At 45.0% G+C, this 20491-nt stretch overlaps 1 protein-coding gene across 8 annotated transcripts in view; it reads left to right on the plus strand.

The window, feature by feature from the left end:
- The first annotated feature begins 444 nt into the window (after positions 1–444).
- The window catches only part of SYNE3 (spectrin repeat containing nuclear envelope family member 3), a 77845-nt gene continuing 57798 nt past the window's right edge, over positions 445–20491 (plus strand). For 5 of the 8 annotated variants that reach the window (XR_014228794.1, XM_082317887.1, XM_082317889.1 and 2 more), the window contains exons 1-2: positions 445–551; positions 12997–13260. Coding sequence is in view for 5 of the 8 variants with exons in the window: in XM_082317887.1 (XP_082174013.1) it covers positions 13206–13260 (55 nt within the window). In the remaining 3 variants the exon portion in view is untranslated. Of the gene's footprint in view, positions 552–986; positions 1134–12996; positions 13261–20491 lie in introns of those variants that run through there. The other 3 variants (XM_082317888.1, XM_082317890.1, XM_082317891.1) reach the window with 3 other exon arrangements.

Consider the following 20491-nt stretch of genomic DNA (forward strand, 5'->3'; position numbering starts at 1 on the left):
GTAAAGATCGCCCGCCGTTCGTCACACATCTCCTGGTGTTCGTTGACTCTCACGGCTCCAAGTCCCCCAAAACGTAATATTGTGAGAAATTCAGCTTTTTCTCTTCTAGTGCAGTTTGCTCTGCTAGAAATAGCGGAGTGCCGGTGCTCACCTGGTGCCTGTGGCTGCGGCCCCCCGCCTGCCGCCGCGCAAGGACAGCCTGCAGCGGGCCGCGCCAGCCCGGCCCCGGCCCCCGGGCCGGGAGGGGGCCTGCCCGCGGCCCCGCCGCCGCTGCCCTCGGAGGGGCTCCCTGGCGGCGGCTCCCCTCAGGCCGGGACGGCGGCGCGGCCGCGGCCCGGGTTACATAACGCCGCCCGCCGGGCCGGGCCGCGGCGGCGGGGGCGGGCCCTCCGCGCCGCCCCGCGCAGCCCCCGGAGCGGCGGGGCCGGTGCCGGTGCCGGGCGGCCCCGCCGAGGGAGGGTGAGCGGCCGCAACGCGGGGCGGGGGAGGAGGCACCGCGGCCCCTTGGGCTGCCCGCGGGAGAAACGGCGGCGGCGGCGGGTGCCGCGGCGGTGAGTGGGGCGCCGGCCCGCGGGAAGGGGCCTGCGGCGCGGCCGGGGGCGCTGCTCGGGGCCTGTTGCCGGTGCTCGGGGCGCTGTGGGGGGGGAATAACGGTGAGGCGGCGGCGCCCTGGGACTGCGGCGTCCCGTCCCGTCTCGTCCCGTCCCGTCCCGTCCCGTCCCGCCGGGGAAGGAGGGCGGCGCGGCGCAGGGGAGGCTCGCCTCGCCTCGCCTCCCCTCACTGACAGCCCGCCCGCGCCCGGACCCGCCTCCTGTTGCTCGGCGCTGCCCCCCGGTCCCGGCCCGCGTCCCTCCGTCTCCGCGATCGGCCGGGCGGGCTGAAACGCCGCCAAGGCAGCGGGCGACCGGCCCCCGCTCGGCCCCGCCGCCGCCGCCCGCCTGGCAGCCGCCGCGCCTGGGCTCGTCCCCGCGGCTGGCCGCCCCGCCGCCGGCCCCCGCCGCGCAGGTCGGTGCCGCCGCACGGTGTAACGGCCGCAACGGGTGCGGCCGGGGCCGCGGAGCAGGAGCGCAGGCAGGGCTCGTCCTCGCTGAGGGAGCTCCCTGGGTAGTACGAGAGCTCCGTAGGTACCACGGGTATGTACAATAACGTAGCTGCAGTAATTGCAACGTACCTCCCTAAATAATGTAAGCTAAGCGGGTATAACCTTTTATTTAACTTCTTTTTAAAAAATCGCATCTGTGAACGAGTACCAGCCTGGTGGAAGCGTTCAACTGCATTCTGCAACTTTTCTTTCCCAGATGTCAGGCTCTTGCCAAAGCCGGTTGCTCAGCGTTACTGTCAAATTTCTTCATCTCTCGGTCCCCACTGCCAGGACTCTGCTGCAGTTTCTGTTCTCCTTCTCCTCTTCTCCTTCCCCAGCCTCTCTCCCCTTCAAATCTATTAAATATATCCAAGCTCAGCTCTGATTCCCCTTAAGCAGGTCTGACCTTGTCTCCCTTTCTCTTCCTAAAGAGTTAGAAAGGTTCCCTCATTTTTAGATACTGTACAACTTCTGTATGTAAACACCCCCACCCCAAGATGTAGTAAGGCTTTGGTTTCTCATATGCATGTTTCTGCCATCTCTTTTATTCCCAAATCCTTATTGGTTTGACCTGCAGAAATTTAGGTCTTTGTCCAGGAAAACTTTATTCCTAGAAACAGCTCTACTCAAATAGGTAAACAGACTGAAATCTGCAGGAATTACAGATCTATATGATGATTAATTGTGAAAATGATGGTTGCAAGACTGCTTTCTTTTGCAAGTTCATCAGAGCAGGATGCCTGCCTTCTCCTTTGCCTCAAATCTAAGCCTGGCTATCTTAAATCATTAATGAAAAATAATATCGCTATGCTACTTTTACCAGCTACTTGCTGCTACTTTTGGATGTCACTTTTAAGACCTTGGCATGCTGCATGCTATTTGAAAATCTTTGTACACAGTGGTTGTTTTCTAGGGAAAGAATTTAAAAAATGCAACAAAACTTTAAAAGCTGATTGGTTGCCTTCAATGTTTTCCTTCTTTTGCTAAAAGTGTCTCAAATTTGTGGGTTGTTAAAATGCACATCAGTTTGGCACAGCCTCCACAGTTGCCAAGTGTGTGAGCCAGTTGGATCTCAAGGAAATGTAACTCCCTGCAATCAGTCCCATGTCGACTTTTATTTCAACGAGAAGCAGACATCTTTTGGTGAGTCACGGGAACATTGTTCCCTACAAACTAGCTGTCAGGAAGTGGAGTCTGACAAAGCTGATGGGCTCTCTATAAAACCAGCTTTCCCCTACACCCAGTGCTGTTTTCACGTTCTCCGTGAATCATCAGATCCGGAGTCCTCTCAAATTCCCAGCGAAGGTAGATTTAGCTACCATTCAGGGTGCGGTAGCATGGTGCCTGCCTCTCTTCTTGTATTCCTACTTCTGATAGTTCCAGTTCTTTCCCTCAGCCACATATTTCACTGCTCCTCCTTTCCCTCCCATCCTGGTCAAGACTTTTACCGTGCTTCAAAGTCTGTTCCTGGTGTCTGTGTCCTCTGAGGTCAGTGCACGAAGGCCACACATTGAAAAGAGTGTCTAGCTTTTCCTCTTGTGTAAGCCGTTTTTCTTTGCCCCTCCAGTTATCTGTGGCTCCCAAATCATCCTGAAAACCTCTGTGTACACTTGTGGGTGCTCAGCCTCAGGATGTGGCCGTACCTGCATCCATGTGTCTTTGGAGAGCAATGCCACTGCCTGAGGGGATGCTCCAAACCTAGCACCTGCATCGCAGCTTCAAAAAGATAACTAGCCTTCATCTTTTAGCATAGCTTCTGTTGGAAACAAGGTTTATGCCATCCTTTAATATGTGTATGCACATGCATCTTGGTATTTGTCCTTTAAATAATATTTTATTTCCATTTCCCAGTTTCAAGCAAGTATGACATAAGAAGAACAGCTCCCAGGTAATGAAGTTCTTGCTAATTTTGCAGAAACAGACCAACAGAGAAAAGCAAGTCTAGAGTCAGACACTTGCCAATTTTCTCCAGTTTTTAGCTTAGTGACTGAGTGATACATTCATATGTGACTGCCTCCATTTGGCAATAAGATATTCAGTGTAAATGAAGTTGTAAAGAGAAAAGGAGAAGGATTTTCTGGGTGAAAGACCCTGGATTGGCATCTCCCTCAAAATTTCGAAGATAAATAACTCTGATTTGATGCATTGCATTTTGAACATGGAAATAGAAAATCTTAGTACAGTTCAGTGTAAACATTTAATCAACCAAGGAACACAGTTCTGTAGGAGATCTGATTTCCTGAGTTGTGCTGGTCACAAAGCGCTTTGTTTTTACTTTGCTGCGTCTCCAGGGCACAGCTCCTGTCTTTGTTCTGCCAGGCACACATTTGCCCAAGTACATCAAGTACAGAAGGGCTATGATCTCAACTAGTGTCTTTAGATCTATTTTATTTTGACAAAATTGGCCAACAGTTTCAAGAGTTACTGAATGTTATCATATAAGCATAATTCCCTTGAAACAAAGCAAAAGTGATGATCACTCATTGTGACACAGAATAATGTATTCCTTGATGCGGCTGGTAGGGCAAATCCCAGATCGTTTATAGCAATGACAAGATATTGGATTTTTGTTTTGATTTATTTGTGGGTTTTTTTTAATCTGTTAGTCCTTGTCAACTGCAGATGGAGTTTCGTGGCACAGCTATGACCTGTCCTGGCAGACTTGTTCTGGGGTAGCTACTGTCTATACAGGTGCGACGATGTCCTTAGGAAAGGTCCCTTTACAACTGCATTGTACATGTCCACGTAAGGATTGTGGGCTAAGTGTGAATCTTGGCAATTCAGGTATGTGAAAGGATAAAGCCACATGGTAACAAGAAAAATTCTTGAGCTCCAGGAATGTTAACAGAGAGCATAACTGGCAAGGGAATTTTTTACGTGGCACATTATATGAAGACAAAGGTATTCAGGCACCTGAAATCAACAGGAATAAATACCAGATTCCTAAATACCTCTTTGAGCCTGACTGAAAACCTCCCTGCAGTCTTTGGAGCGTAGGCAGTGGAATACTTTTATTCTTCAAGAAAAATATCTCTTAAGGTAATGCTTACTGACAGTCGATAAAGTCTCAGCTTTCTCAGGCTTCATTTGACAGAAATTCTGTGAAATTTAAAAATGCAAGTATTCAGGGTCTTTTTTGATCATGCAGATCTGCTCTGCAAACAACTGAATGGTAAGATTTGTGCCTTTAATATTGATTAAATAAAAGTACACTGAAATGACACAAGAAGAATGGAAAAGTATTTAAAACTTGGTGTTTAAACTTTAAAAGTCAGCCTGATACTGATTAGTGATAGACCCCAAACTACACATCCTTGAATTTTGCTAAATTTTTGGTCTGAAACGTAATTCCATTGCCTGTAGCTGATACTGGCATATGCATTTAGTAAGGTAGAATTTTTTTATAACAATTCTTCCATGACCAGCTGCAGTATTGTCAGTATCACTTAAATACAATTTTGTTCTTTTGTTTGAAAATTTACTTTTCTTGTTTGTTCTCTAGTGTTTGACTGTTTAGGGCATAACAGTCAGAGTTTTAAAGAAACAGAGTCTTTTTAAATGAAAGTGGAGATCTGTACATAAGGATCTCTCCTTACACACTCTTCTCCAGAGCTGGAGCTTCAAATCTGTCCTTGCCTTCCACAAGAATTGATGACTCTGCAACATCCTGACTTGCGACTGGATGAAGCCAGGGCAAGCAGTAAACATGCTGTCTGTTAGACATTGCTGTTGGAGTCACTGCTTCATAGACTCAAAGTAGCGTGAACTGTTGTTTATCACGGTATGGCCGTGTATTGCTAATAAATTTAATTGCAAGGTGGTACTGCCTGTATTACAACAAAATGACTCACGGCGTTGTGGGCCCTGGGGTATTTAACTTCAGCTATCCGAAGTGGCCCCACCTCAATGTTGAGATAAAGATAGTAGATCTGACAGGGAAGGGCATTCTTATTGATACCACGTGTCAGGTTAATAAGCAATCTTTGATGTCTCTGTCTGTGCACACATCTTAATTGTAATCCAAGGAAAAATGCATTGATTTTTGAGATGATGTGGACTCATTCGTTTCCCTTTGGCAGAACTGACTTCTCATGTCTCTGTTGGTACAAGCATCTTTTCTATGTTACACTTAAACAGAAGACATGGGCTTGATATGAAGTCCTTCATATCAAGGGATTTCAAGGGAATTTCTGCTTTGACTGTAACAGGCTGAGGATTCAGTGGCAATCTCAGCCTTGGGATCTCACTGAACAGATGCGGGAAGTAACGTACTGGAAGAAATTGAAGGAGGTAGCTATAAACAAGGAGAACCATGAGACTGTAATTTGCTTGGAATTCAGATATCAAGCTGTGGCTTGCTTGTTTTGTTCTTGATTAGTGTTTGTTTAGTGGTATTAAGAGGTGAAATAGCAGTTGTTACAGTTGTGCTATGCAGAAAGCCTTTTCAGAAATGTGACAGTAATACTTGGGAGCACAAGATGAATGAGAGGCCCATGTGGGTTAGCGTGTGCTGGGGGACTTACTGTTACACTTAATAGATAAAGTGCCTGTCACCAGGGAGTCCTGGAAACACTTTGCATAGGGCTACATGCTGCTGCCCTTGCAGTTGATGATGATAATAAGAATAAAACCCCAATGGCTTTAGTAGAAGAGCAGTAAGACCAACAAAAACCTTTGGGTTCCTTTGAGGCAGGTGGGTATTACTGTATCTGTGGGATAGCTGAGCAAAGTGAGGCACGTGATTCTGTAGTGTTTGCCCAGAGGATGCAAGAATTCATTGGGAGAGCCAGGAAGAGCGACAGAAGTCTCACCAGTAGCCCAATTTGCAGGCTTCCTCTCCCAGGCACGTTTCTCCCACTGTTGGAGAGTAACAGCACCTTGTAAGCTCTTTCAGTATCGTGCCTCGTGGGACTAAATAACAGAATATTCAGGAAGTTGTTATCTTTGATGGAGTGAGAGATGTTCTTCAAGGCTCCTTGAAAATACTTGATTTTCAAGAATGACTGTACCTGTAAGTATTGTTTTGATCCAGGCTGGCGTATACAACCAGAGTTCTCATGAATTCTCCTGAAACTGTTTGCATAGCACTGCTGAGTAAACAGCATAGTCTTCAAGGCCTTAATCCATGACTCCCAAGCAACATACACAGTGAGTGCATATTGTTGAGCACATAGTCATCCTTCTCTTCATGCATTGGACTGATTCAGAAGAGCTGTGTTCTGTGCCACAGGTTTGCTCAATGATGTTGAAGGAGCATGTACAATCAGAGGTTTAAAATGGGACCGGTGATGTCGCGCGCTTCATGTGTTGTTGAGTCTGGCACTGTCTGTCGCAGGCTACATTTGAAAGATAGATGCTGCTGAGAGCATCGGTGTCTCCATCTGTGAAACGGGGACACTAACATCTCATTTCATAGGGTACACTCGATGTATGTGGCAACTGTGTTGTAGGTACTAGGTTGGAGGGTATCATGGGTGAGACAGAGTAAACCACCCATAGTGGATCTGGATTCTTGGGTTTATTTAAAACCCAACAGGATTGGAGCTTTTACCCTACAAGATTATCTCACACACTGACTCACCTACTCACTCAGCTGGACTGACACAACAGGAATAAAAAAATTAAGCTGTAACAAAAAATGTAGGGTTACTTTTGGCTGTGTTTTCTCTCCACCTTACATAGAAGTGATATGTAATTTAAAGCATTGCATGCTTGTCTTTTGTTTTCCTGCCATTATAATGAGGCAATCCTAGCAGAAAAATACGTGTTGCCTCTGACTGAGGAGTGGCCTAAGAGATGTATCAGCTGGTCTTTATCCAGGCTTTGTAGCCTGTTGTCAGTACAGCCTGAAGAAGTTCAGGGAAGCTGAAGGTGGAAAACGTAGAGGCACTGATGTACCCGCTGCGTTTTCAAGTCAGTTAGATGGGAAGGCAGGGTCATGTGAGGAAATATGTCTGCGCCTTAAAGATTCTGGGAATAAATAAGAGAAACCAATATTTGGAGCTGTCAGTTCTTCCCCAGGCTGGGCATTTCCTTTAACCTAGATGACTGATTTTTCTTAATGCAAAAGGCTCTTTGTGTGAGTGCTCTTCAGTCTCCATGCAAACGTGGTAGTGGTTATATGAATGGCAGATGACAGTGGTTGACAAATGTAGGTGATATTTCTTATGTAAGTCAGCAGAAATGGTCTGTAGCTGCAGCGGGTTAAGCACAGGCTTTGTGTGAAGTGCGCAGCTAACAATGCTGGCTCAGTAAACACCAGAGGAGTGTTCGGGTTAATTTAGATCGCCAGATAAAGAGAGCGCCCAAGGAAAAAATTTCTTGTTACCTTGTCTCTTAAGTCCATAGGAGTCAGGGTAGAAATCTTGGCTCTGTGACAGTATTGCCCTTGGGTTCACCAGAGCCTGGGATTTTTCCCTTGTATTCTCAGATTATAGACCTGCCGACTCCATTAGTTGTTCTGTCAGTGTGTCCATACTGCTGGTGTGAGAGAGCAATCTATAGAAAATGTCTTCAACCTAAAAGAAGGGAAAAAAATTCAAGCATCTCTGTTATTTTTTTATTTTTTTTTAACATACAAGCTTCAAATCCCTGTATTGTAGAACTCTTCCCCCCTACTCGTGTCCTTGTTCCCTAGCTACTACTTCATTTTTTAAGGCACTTTCAGTGTAGAATTAATTTCTTTACCCAGATTTTCTCAAATCGAACCCCAGGTATGACTGCTTCTCTTCTGAAGCACTTCAGTTGGAAGACAGTGCCATTGGCACTGAGCTCTTGGTCCAGAACTAAAGGTCCTTGTCTGAAAAATGGCCCTGTTATGGGCATCCGTAAAATGATTGTTCCCTGCTCTGAGAGAAGCTCATGTACAAGTGTGGAATCAATAAAATGATAATTAGGGAGACAAAGAAGAAGGGAGAAAGAGAGGAGTTAAGCAGTGAGAAGAGTTACTGCAAGGAGGTGAGGGAGCAGGAGCGTGTCCCTGGCATTGCCTGGCAGCTGCCTGCACCCTAGGTTGTGTGAGGCGGTGATAGCTGTGCCGGCTCCAGCTGTCCACAATACGGCTAGCTTTCATCACCGCCCATCAGCCTAGACCTCGCTGCCCACATCCCTGTTTTGCCTGCATCACCACGTACCTTCTCCACTGCTGTAGAAGATGGGTAGGAACATATGTCCATTTGCAAAATACCCCTTTTTCAGACACTCACTCAGAGGCATCCCTTGTCATGATGTTTGCAAACCTTAACCACCTGATTTCATTTACCCAGGGGTGCTTAGGATGGATCTACCAGCAACCCTAAAGATATTCTTGCCTTCACCATTACTTTGCTTCTCACCTCAGCTGTTTGCTTGTCCAGCTATTTTGTATTGTGAGAATACGTAGTGATGGAGGAGGGCTGGTACTGTCATTCTGGTCTGCAGAGCAAAGTAGCATTTGCTGTCTGATTAAAGAGCTGAAGGTGTTTATAAGAAACACTTTTGTAAGTAATTACATGAACACATTTAATCCCAATACTTTAGATGTCACTGCTTTTTGTTTGGTTTGGTTTTTTTGTTTTTTTTTTTTTAAAGCCCTGCTAGTGCTGGATAGTTGTAGTTAGTCAGTGCTGAGGAATTTACCTGGGTGTTAACAGGCTGTCTTAGTGCTCCACGTGTAATTGTTTTCTATAGTGTGCCCTTCCTGTGTCGTCTATCACTCTGGTATTTGAGAAGCTCTTTTAGGTTATTGCTACTAGCAGGTTACACCTTAGTTTGAGGATTTGCAGATGGATGTTTTTTTTCAGCTAAGCAAATATACCAGCAGCTAACCTACATCTTGGTTCTTTTAGTCTTGCTCAAATCAGATCTGACATTTTTCAGGGTTTGGTTTTGTGTGGGGGTGGGGTTTTTTGGAGTTTGGTTGGTTGTTTTGGTTTTTTTTTTCATGCTAACTGGTAAAGTCAAAATACTTTTTTTTCTTGTTGAATGGGACAGAGCATAACGACTGCCTTAGCCTGATCTTTCAAATGCTCAGCTTGCAGGTGGGACACCTGAATCATGAGGCTCTGCCTAATGATTAGGTTCTGCATAATGATTCATTATTTACACAGAGTGAAATTGTACCAGAAAGAGGGACCAAGAACCTGACGCCTGTCTGTGCCGCCCCTGCCAGTACCTCCAAGCCAAGTACTTAGGGACACGTGAATGCTTGGTGTGGGTGTTCCTTTTCTGAAAAGTCCTTTCACAGCATTTCCAAACCAGATTCTTTGGGGAGTAGCAATTGCATGGAGAGACCTCTCATACCATTGTTATTTTAATTCAGAATTAAAATATAGTTAGAAATGCGATCTTTCCCAGAAGATGGAAATTTTGATTCTCATACATCCCCCTGCTGCATTTCATTTGTTACCAAGAGAGCAGCTTCCACTTCTGACCAGCCTATGATACCAACCTCCACTAACTCTTGGTAGACTTTCAGCTGAGCACTTTCATGCTTTTTCTCCCAGTCTTGTCCTCATGTGTAACCTTTCCCGAATCCACGTCATAACCATCCCTCAGATTCCTCCTTAAAACTCTTTTGCTGCAATGTCTATGGAAATTTGACCATGGTTAACCATTAGACAGCTGCTGCTCTGCCTGTGGCTTTTCACGCTGACTAATTCTGTGTTGCTGCTCCTGTGTGTTCCCCCTCTCTCTCTATCCATATTCTGCTGCTTCTCTTCTGCCTCAGCAGTAACCTCAGCGAACTGGGGACGCCACCACTGCTCTACACGTGCTACCTGCAGCATGGTGGAGTGCTGGTTCACAGCTAGGACCTGAGCCTCTGCAGAGCAGTAAGAGTATATAACACAGTTGTAATGGTCTTCTTGGAAGAAAATCTTTTATACTGCTGCTCTGTTTCTTACCTGAGAGGTTTCATAGCACTTTGTCAGAGCTCACACAACACTGTATAATTTATAACCCTTGTAACCCTACTGGGGTGACAGTTAATCTCCTGAGCAGTTAGTGGTCTGGTACATCACTGGCTCTTCAAAGATGCAGACAATTAGGGGGCAATGAGGCCAGTCTGTCCAGAGTATCATTTAACTACAGTAAGTTAATCAGTGGGGCAATGTAGTCATTTAACTCCATGAGCTGCACTGGGTTTGCAGATAGGTGTTTCCTTTGCAGTGCCTACAGACTGTCAGGTAATCTAAGATCATCCACCTGGTTTTCTTACAGATGTTATTGAATCCGTATTTGAACATAGAGATGTCAGGCTAAAGAAGGGGCCATTCAAATGCTTTCCACTACCACAACAGAAATGATAGTTGGCCTGAAGAATGGGAGAAACACGGTTTCATCCCTCACTGAAACTGAAAATAGTGTTCTTTGTATGGGAAGGAAGGGAATGGCCGGTCAGATGTTGTGGGAAAATTTGGAATATTTTGCTGAAACTGCAGTTTCCTTTCAAGATATGGAAAAATGTAAAATCAAATTTGGTCTAAAGGGAGTTATGCTCAAGTGGTAATCTAGGATTTATATGTTTAAAATACGCTTTGATACTAACTTACTGAAAGTTTTATGGAGAATGCTGCATTTCTGACTGTTAATTTGATCCTTTCATTGCTGCCTCCAGGTTGTGGCTGTCTGTACTCGTCAGGGTATCTGCTGGGCTCCTTTGCTTCCTAGGTTACGTTGTCCCAAAAACTTGGGTCCGTTACCCGGTGTGCATTGCCCAATTCACACGCAGAGTCGAGGTATTTTCCTTTATTGCGTAAATGCGCAAATACGGGTGCATGGTATAAACCAGCACACCGTTGATGTAAACTAACATTTATACAATCATCTAATATATATTAATTGTCACTTTGTTAAATGATTGGTTAAAATTCTTTGCCTGCCATGTAAATTACTACACATGCTCACTATGATTCTCAAGACCTTTACTTCCTTAATCTTTCAGGTCAGTGGGTTTTTTGAGTGGGTGGTCCTTGAGTCGGTGGTCATGATCTCCCCCTGCCGGAATTACCTTTCCCCTAAGTTCACTTAACTTTGGCAACACTAAGCAGTCCTTTACAGACCGTTAGCGAAGCAAACTATCATTCACTTTAGAGTTCTTTGTTATGAGACATATATCCTGTTTCATGATGCCATAGTATTGTTAGGGTAAAAATGAGTAAGGTTAATCTTTACTGACATCAGTTAGTCATCCAAAGAGACCGCTTCTTACTGTGTTTTAGAAGCTACTGTGTATAGCTGATGTTAGCCATATATGCTCTGCTTCCTCAGTACTAGTAGTTTCAGTCTTTTTTTTTTTTTTTTTTTTTTTTAACAGGACTATGGCAAATTTACAGTGACTATGGGATTTACCATAGGAGAGAGAAAACAGGGGAAAAGTGTGTGAAGGCGTTCATTTATAGGCATTTTAACCTCCGTCATTCAAACAGCAACACAATCCTAAAACAACCCTGATTTGACTTCCAGATAAATGGACCGCTCTCCAGTTTGCGTTCCCCCAGGCATCGCATATTTTAGTCTTCAGGCTGATGTGTTTTGAGATGTTCTTATCATTTCTAAGGATCGTTCATGTTAGCAAAAGGCTAACAAGACAGTTGGAAAATAGCTGGTATATCAGTTCCCTCTCCAGAGGCACTGACAACGTTGCTACCTCCTAAGATGTCCCTCCTCTTCTGTCCCTTGTTTTTTTTTTTTCACTATTGGTGGCAAAATTCTGTGTTCAGTTGGCTGCATTGGGGTCACCACTGCACATGGGTATCACAGCCCAGCTAAGGCTACTGGTCTTCAGTTAATCCTCTGTATTAGCAGCTTCACAGGGTTAGCTTGATTGACAGTTTTTGTCCCATTGTTGTTCTTCCACCTAGATTTTCATCCTATCTTTGTTCCTCTTCAGTTTTTCCCCGTGCTGTTCACTTCTGTTGCCTCATTCTGCCCCTGCAATGGGTGGAGAGGTTCATAGTTCTATTCCCGTTTGTATCTGTAACTTCTAATTTGGAAGTAGAATTTGAACCAATGTTTTTCCCCACATCTTGTTTTCACTGATTTCTCCATCTTTTCTCCTTACTTTTATTGTAATCCTGGAAATGCTGCTTAGTGTAGTACAGATTATGATACATGGCGACTGTAAAACTAAAGAGATTTGTTGGCCATATGGACTTGCTTTGCATTTACACTAGCTTGAGTGTGAGTGGGATGTGGTTTGGTCCTGGAGTATATTAACTAGATGTACACCGTTAGGATGATGCAAACAGCAGTGGGCAGGTAGACCAAACCAGTGGGTTTCCCTTCATTGAATGTCTAACAGCAGACGTACTCAGAGGGATCATAATTAATTGAGGAAAAATGCCGCTTTATATTTTCCAATAGTTTTGGGGAATCAGGAATGGAGACTTCATCATATGCTCCATCACGAGAGACAGCTAACACCTACAGAATGTATTCCATTCAGCCAAATTGTGCAGCCGTGGTATTGCCTGAAAATACCAGCTAACCACTTCTTCACGTTGCTCAGTTGTAACTGAGAGCAGAATCTAGATTAGTGTGTCAATCTGTGAAGGCATTCTCCTGCTAGGGAGCCAAGAGTAAAAAAGAAGTAGAAGATAAAGTGTGTAGAAAGGCAAATTATTATGTGAGAGGTTGAGCTAATGCTTTCTAAAAATCTCAGCTCTGACATGTACCTGTCTGCACTTTTGCTTCTTGCTAGTTTTCATGCTGCGTATTCTGGATTAATTCCTGTTCAGCAAACATCTGTCAGGCATAATAATTTCAAGCATTAATGCTTACAGGAATTAACCAGCTTGTTAGTTGATGACCTGAACTAGATAGTTTCTGGGGATTATTGCTATTTAAATCTTACCTACCTTTCAAACAGTGCCATCATGCTGCGCTGGTTTTCTTTTCTTTCCTTTTTTTTTTCCCCTGGTCTGATATGTCTTTAGATTGTCATCCCCTCTTTCACTCCTACCACGCGGTAGGAGGCAGAGAGGAAATCCTGTGCTGCCTCCGACATGAGTAAGGAGGAAGCCGCTGGTTTCTCTTCGCGCCGGACTTGCTCGTGCTGCCAGCCGCACCAAACCACTGTCGTAACGCCCAGGGCAGGCCAGGCTGCATTGCGCTTGCTGTGCTGGAAACCCATCGGGGAACTTTGATGAAATCGCTGCAGACTTTTACCTGCCCTTTTTTCCAGAATAACCAAGATTTTGGTAAGGTTTTTGCAAGGTTTGTTACTTTTACTTCATAAGGAAGTGAGATGGTCGTGACCCTGTGGCGTGTCTGTATCTTTTGGCTCCTAATAACTTTTTGAACTCATTTTCCACTTTCCCTTAAATTTGCCAGAGAGTTAGAAGCGTCAAACATATTAAGTTCCTTGAAATTTCAAGGATTTGAATCATAATGAAAAGGAGACAGAAATAAGTGGCTGCTCCGGCAGCAGCCTGCTGGTTCTGGTGGCACGCACAAAGACCAGCCCATTCGCATGCTTGTCCCCAGAGAAAGCCCTCGCCTCCTGCTCCGTGCAAGTGCCGCAGGGTGCTGGCGGAGAGGGTGGGAGGATCCGAGGGCGAGGGCCCTGTGTGACAAAATAAGGCCTGATAAACTGTTTTGTGAGCAGCAGGCCAGGGTGGGGAACTCCTTCATGTAAGGCAGGAAAAAAGAAGTGAAAATATCCCAGCCGTGGTTCTCACCACAAGTGTTGGAGATAAGGGGCAGCCAGTGAAGCTGATAGAAAGAGTATCTGTTGGAAGTGTTCCTGTCACTCAAGACATGATACCAGGTTTTATAGCCCCCAAATGTTCACCAAACTGGAATGGCTGAGATCCCTTCCCTGAAGTTTGTTAAATATTGTGCGTTTAAGGTCCCATATACAACTGTTGAAACATGACCTGGGTATATGCAGTAAGTTAAAAAGAGATTAAAGAAAGAAATTCAATTTTTTTTTTAATTAGGGAGTACAATTTGCATCTAGCATCGTCACTTATATTGTGCTCATTGAGCCCTTCGCACAAAATGTCTGATTATTGGAGGCTCTGTTGTGCTGTGGTTTAGCAGTGGTCCCCTATCATGGAGTCGAATGCATTTTCTTCCAGGAAGGTGATAACCTGCTTCTCCTGTTTTCTGAGTCAGCCTTTAGCAAGGTCCCTGCTGAGCCCTGATGTATGAATTCAAAGGAAATAGCAGAGGAAAATTCCAGTGACATGAAATGCTTTTAAAATATAGCAAGTGTTTGTGGTATCTTTAAAAGATGGCCTTGCAGAATACTTAGAAAAGTTCATTATTTCTTTTAGATCAAAGTTAAGTTTGTGCCATGATGTATATTACTCCTTGTAGAAGAATTATGTATCACTGGGGTTATAAAAATTGATGTCTTTACGCCTTTTCCTTATTTTAGGTGTTTGAGAATCGTTAGTGCTATAACACATTTGTCAGGAAATGTTTGTCAAATACGCCAGCCTGCGTGTGCAAGTCCTCAGCTGAATGTATCTCTGCGTTAGCTCTCTGGCAACTGGCAGCCCCAGAGATATGTCCCCTAATATTTCAGGTGGGATTTTCAAAGTTGCTGAGAAGAAGTAGTCCCTGAGGTCCCATTGGGGTCTAAATAGAGCTGAGCTGCCTTATCTTTTCCAATGTCCACAGGAGAAAAAAAAAGAGCTTTGGTTTGTTGTAGTATTCTATTTCTAAAAGGTAATTAAAAGTGGATGATGTAAGAGTGAGAAGAATAAGCATCGGCTTTACTCTCACTGCTCAGCACGGTAATTATCTGTGATCGCAGCTTTAAATAACTCTCTGGTCCTCCTCGCTGGAGGTGGACTGCTGACAAATGCGGCTCACTGCTGGGTCCTGCTGCCACTTTACTCTTGGTTTTGGTTTTGATTAATCTCCGTAGGAGGAGGTTCAAATCCCCTTTAGGTTTAAAAACCATAGGACTTCAGTCCTCAGTCAGGCTAAAAGGACTACTAAAAAGGCCGTGCTGCTCCACCTCGGAGGCATTCTTCATCCCTGTTGTGAAATCGTGGGCTAGGCAGAGGACTGGAGTTGTGGCGATGCTGGTCTCTTCACAGAACCGAAATCCTGCCGGTGCTCCAGCAGCTGCTGGGAGGGGTCTTTGCAATTGAAAGCAGAGATGCGATCTTGCTCTTTAACCCACAGTGCCTGGCGAGCACTCACAGTGGGAGGGTGACGAAGACATGGAAACTGCAATAGTTCAGGCAAAAATGAGTCACGAGAAAGCAGCCTGTTTTATTCAATTCCAGAAATGTTCTCAACCACTCAAAATTAATTAGATCGACCGTTTTGCAGTGGTCTACTTTGTTTCTGGGCTTGGGGATGAGGTTGCTGGCAGTTCCAGTAGTGTATTTTGTTTGGGACACAGGCAGGCCTTGTTTGCCTGTGTGTTTGTCTGAACAGAAACCAGTGCCATTTTGCAATATAAAGCCTGGCATTATCAGCTTAGTGCAACTATTACTTTAAATTATGTCCAGAGTGCTGGCTGTTTAAGTCTAGCTTTACTTACTGTGCTCTATGTTTTTGACAGCATTTCAAGGGTTTAGCTCTTGCGGTGGTCATTTTTTCTTTCTTCATATAAACAGATCTTCCTGTTCCACACAAATAGAAATCTGCTATTTTGTCCATAATCATGTGCTTTGATCCCCTGAAAATCACTCATTTATTTTAATCAACAACTTCAGTATTTAAAATTAGTATTGCCCTACTTGCTAGCTACTTTTTTTTTTTTTTTTTTAATTCCAGTGAGTCTCACTTTTTCCATATAAATATCTCATTCACCTCATCCTAGTGATAATGTTTTGAAAGATATATCTGAGAAATCTTATGTTTTGGGGAATTAGTCCTTCAGCTGTTCTTCTAAAGGGGACAAAAGATATTGTGCCCTTAGAGTATACTTGTTAAGTACTTGCAAATGACTATTTCTAACAAGTATTTCTAGTAAATACTTGACTTACAAGGTTTATTAGTTTAACAGCTGTGTGCTTAGTGCTCCCAGGTTGCACACAATTGCTCACTCAGAGGCAGAGGCATTCGACTGATGGTCGAATTTAACAATAGTTTTTAAGAGGAAAAAAAATTGTACGTGCAAAAACCCCTAGATCCAAATGTGGAACAGTTACGTGGAAGAGGAAAGGATGTGGAAGAGCAAAGGATGCAGGCTTGTAGACAGATGGACATCTCATAGCCCTGAGCACCCACATGATGATTGTCAGCCTCTGCAGGACATGGGATTCCTCAGAAGGCAAGTTGTCCCACCTCCGGCATGGATCCTTGCTTGAAAGTGCCCCTCTCTCGCACTGACTCCCCAGGGAATCGCAGGGCTCCTAGCTCAAGGTGTCCCACTGACAGCCTGAGGTTTGGTGCAATGAACCCTCTCTCCTAGTGTGAGACACACTTCTGAGTCCCAGTGTGCTTGCAGGCCCCATGCTGAGGCCACGTGCTCGAGCAGGGCTAGAGGATCTTTTTCTGAGTATCTCTGGCTTCAGGGGGTGGGCGGAGGACATGGGTGGTAGAACCACCACAGCTTGCACAGAGCACTGGCAATGCAGCTGCAGTCTCCAACAGCCCTTTCTTCCGTCCACCACTCCGTGTCCCTAAGTACACACTGACGCCCTGCTTTCGTCGCTGAACCCCTTCTGACATGTACTCTGTAATCTCTTGGGGACAGAGGTATTATCCTTTTAACTGTAGGGCACTTCTGCTCACCGCAGGGTGCTGTGAAAGCATGCTCTTCGTACATGGCTTAACACATTGATTATGAAAATGGCCCTCGGGAGTTACTGTGTGACAAACTGCACGCAAATGAGCGGAGCTGTTGCCAGCCAGTCAGGGAAGATGGACAATTTCTTACTAGGGTTGTGATGCCAAACCAGAATTAAGCAGCACAGCTGGGGTATTAAGAATCACAAGGAAGAATTACTTGGGAATAGTCTACAGAGCAAAACTAATTTGCAGAACATATTTGGCAAATAGTTAGGAATAACCACACCTTTAAGAAAATGAGATTGTCCATACACAATATATGACCAGCAAAAGAGGAACGATTTATCAGATAGATTATTCACTCTGAATTTTTCACTGATCTGTAGCTAAGAGGCAGATACCACAGAGGTTGATTAGTCAGTATATCAGTGCTGTGACTGGCACCCAGTACTGAGGGATCGTACAGTCTGTGGGACACGTGGGAGATAATTAAATACATAAATTCTAGCCTCCAGAGGCTGTGAGACTAATGCTATTGGCTTGCAGTGCTTTTTCATTGGCTGACTGATGCTAAAACTCTTAGGAAGCTGAGCAAAGCTGAAACCTAGCCTACTTCAGCAGCTGGGGACAAATTCGGAAGATGTAGACTGCTGGTAAGCCCGCAGGTACCCTCCAGGGGAAACTGCCAGAGCAGATACCCTGTATCTGAAGAATCTCTGATGAAGTTTTATACCAGAGGTGTTTAACCTGTGATTTTCCAGGCTAAAGAGTCTGTGAACAGTAACTAGGAAAAGCAGGCCTCTTGTCATAGAATCATAGAATTGTTTAGGTTGGAAAAGACCTTTAAGATCATCGAGTCCAACTGTTAACCTAGCACTGCCAAGTTCACCACTAAGCCATGTTCCGAAGCACCACATCTACACATCTTTTAAGCACCTCCAGAGATGGGGACTCAACCACTTCCCTGGGCAGCCTGTTCCAGTGCCTGACCACCCTTTCAGTGAAGAAATTTTTCCTAATATCCAATCTAAACCTCCCCTGGTGTTACTTGAGGCCATTTCCTCTCGTCCTATCGCTTGTTACTAGGGAGAAGAGACCGACCCCCACCTCGCTACAGCCTCCTTTCAGGTACTTGTAGAGAGCAATAAGGGCTCCCCTCAGCCTCCTCTTCTCCAGGCTAAACAACCCCAGCTCCCTCAGCCGCTCCTCATATGGCCTGTGCTCTAGACCCTTCACCAGCTTCGTTGCCCTTCTCTGGACACACTCCAGCACCTCGATGTCCTTCTTGTAGTGAGGGGCCCAAAACTGAACACAGTACTCGAGGTGCGGCCTCACCAGTGCCAAGTACAGGGGGACGATCACTTCCCTGGTCCTGCTGGCCACACTATTCTTGATAGAGGCCAGGATGCTATTGGCCTTCTTGGCCCCCTGGGCACACTGCTGGCTCATATTCCGTCAACTGTTGACCAGCACCCCCAGGTCCTTTTCTGCCAGGCAGCTCTCCAGCCACTCCTCCCCCAGCCTGTAGCGTTGCATGGGGTTGTTGTGACCCAAGTGCAGGACCCGGCACTGAGCCTTGTTGAACCTCATACAACTGGCCTCGGCCCATCAATCCAGCCTGTCCAGGTCCCTCTGTAGGGCCTTCCTACCCTCCAGCAGATCAACACTCCTGGCCACCTTGGTGTCGTCTGCAAACTTACTGAGGGTGCACTAGATCTCCTCATCCAGATCATTGATACAGGAGTGGCCCCAATACAGGAGCCCTGGGGAACACCACTTGCAACCAGCCACCAACTGGGTTTAACTCCATTCACCACAACTCTTTAGGCCCAGCCACCCGGCCAGCTTTTTACCCAGCAAAGAGTATACTCGTCCAAGCCATGAGCAGCCAGTTTCTCCAGGAGAATGCTGTGGGAGACAGTGTCAAAGGCTTTACTAAAGTCCAGGTAGACAACATCCACAGCCTTCCCCTCATCCACTAAGCAGGTCACCTTGTCATAGAAGGAGATCAGGTTAGTCAAGCAGGACCTGCCTTTCATAAACCCATGTTGACGGCCTGATCCCCTGGTTGTCCCGTACATGCCATGTGATGGCACTCAAGATGATCTGCTCCATTGTCATTAAGTTTAAAGTCACTAAACAGAGATGTGCATCTCTGTAGATACACTTGAAGGTATACCTATCAGAAAAGGTTGAAAATCACAGTCTGCAGTGTTTATTACTTGAATTACCAATTTTTTTCCTGTCCTTTCAAGTATTTCCTGATTGCCTAGAGGCAAGAAACAAAGTGCCTTTGAACCTGAGGTGTTATCTATAAAGGGGGCAGAGATAGCCTTACTCCCTGGGGTGGCTGAATGAATAAATGCTCTAAAGATTGTTTAATACCTCAATAATGTGCGGAAAGAAGATCAAAGTCTAAACCAGACAGATATCCAATACAGATATGCTGTCTCCCTCGTGGTAAAAAGGAATTCTAGACCAGTACTAAACCCTGCATTTTACTTATCTAGTTGAATCATGGTAGACCAGCCTGTCTCATAGAGTGACCTGGGAATGCAGAAGTGTGTTTGTGGAGTGTATGGAGTGGGGAGAGATTTGTAATTAAGAGTCCTCACCTAGACTTTTTGCTTCCAAACCACTTGAAGATTAAAATATCGAAACTAAAAATGCTGTGGTCAGATCTACTGATTGTCATTCCTGATACTAAAAGGGAAGAAAGCCCCAGGACCCAGCTCTGCCTTACTTGCACATGATGATTCCATTCAGAAATAGAACTATTTTGTCATTTTGATTTCTTTTTTAGAAAATGTTTTTTTTAGACCTGGGAATTATGAATTTTCCACAGCATTCTCATAAAGCAAAAAGGGACCCATTTGCACTGGCTCTCACCAAAGTCTGAAATTAATCTTTAAAGAAATGGTTGAAAAAATTAGGCTGCGCAAAGCATGTCTGACAAACAATTTTTTCTGTCTGCTTTTCGGGTTTTTGTATCAAACAGATAGAAAATGGTCAGGTGTGATCATGTTGTGGCAGAATGTCTTACATTAGCCATAGGCTTCCTATGGATTGTTTTGTAAGGGAAAGGAAATGGTTATGATAGGCATGAATGCTGTATGTACTCATGATGTTAGCGTTCCTTGGTTGAAGGGGATGCTTGTAGCTAGGATATGAATGTGTTTATTCCAAAAAACTATTTATTCTCTAGCTCATTAATTAGGGCAAACAATTGCTGACTGTCATAAACATTCACTGCAAATAACACAGGAAAAGGCTGTGTTGGAAGATGGCCAAGGTGATAGGATTAATGTTTTGAGGCTCTGAGAGATTATGCTGGAAATAACTACACCTTTTATTTGCAACCTTGAGGGCTTCTGCACCTACTCAGGCAGTTTAACTCTTCTCTATGTGGGTGCGGCTCTTCGGAGGCTTCCAGTCCCTCGGCTGGCAAAGCATCAGCTACTGGTAACATGATTCAAAATAGCTCCTCCTGGAGTAGACCAAGAATATTCAGCTTTGGAAAGACAACGGTCAGTGCTTTGCCTCTCTGTGATTAGTGCCAACGACTGACCCTCCGCTCCAGCCTGAAGCAGACCGGTCAGAGCTGCCCAGCTCTGCTCCTTCTCAGAGCTCTCTTTACAGTATCCAGGGAAGCTGAAAAGTTATTAAATTATCCCAGATACAATTCCCAGAACTAAAATTGCTTCCACACTCATGCATTTGTATAAAATT

The sequence above is a fragment of the Platalea leucorodia genome (assembly GCF_965183815.1).
Source record: "Platalea leucorodia genome assembly, chromosome: 7".
In the NCBI taxonomy this organism is placed as follows: Eukaryota; Metazoa; Chordata; class Aves; order Pelecaniformes; family Threskiornithidae; genus Platalea; species Platalea leucorodia.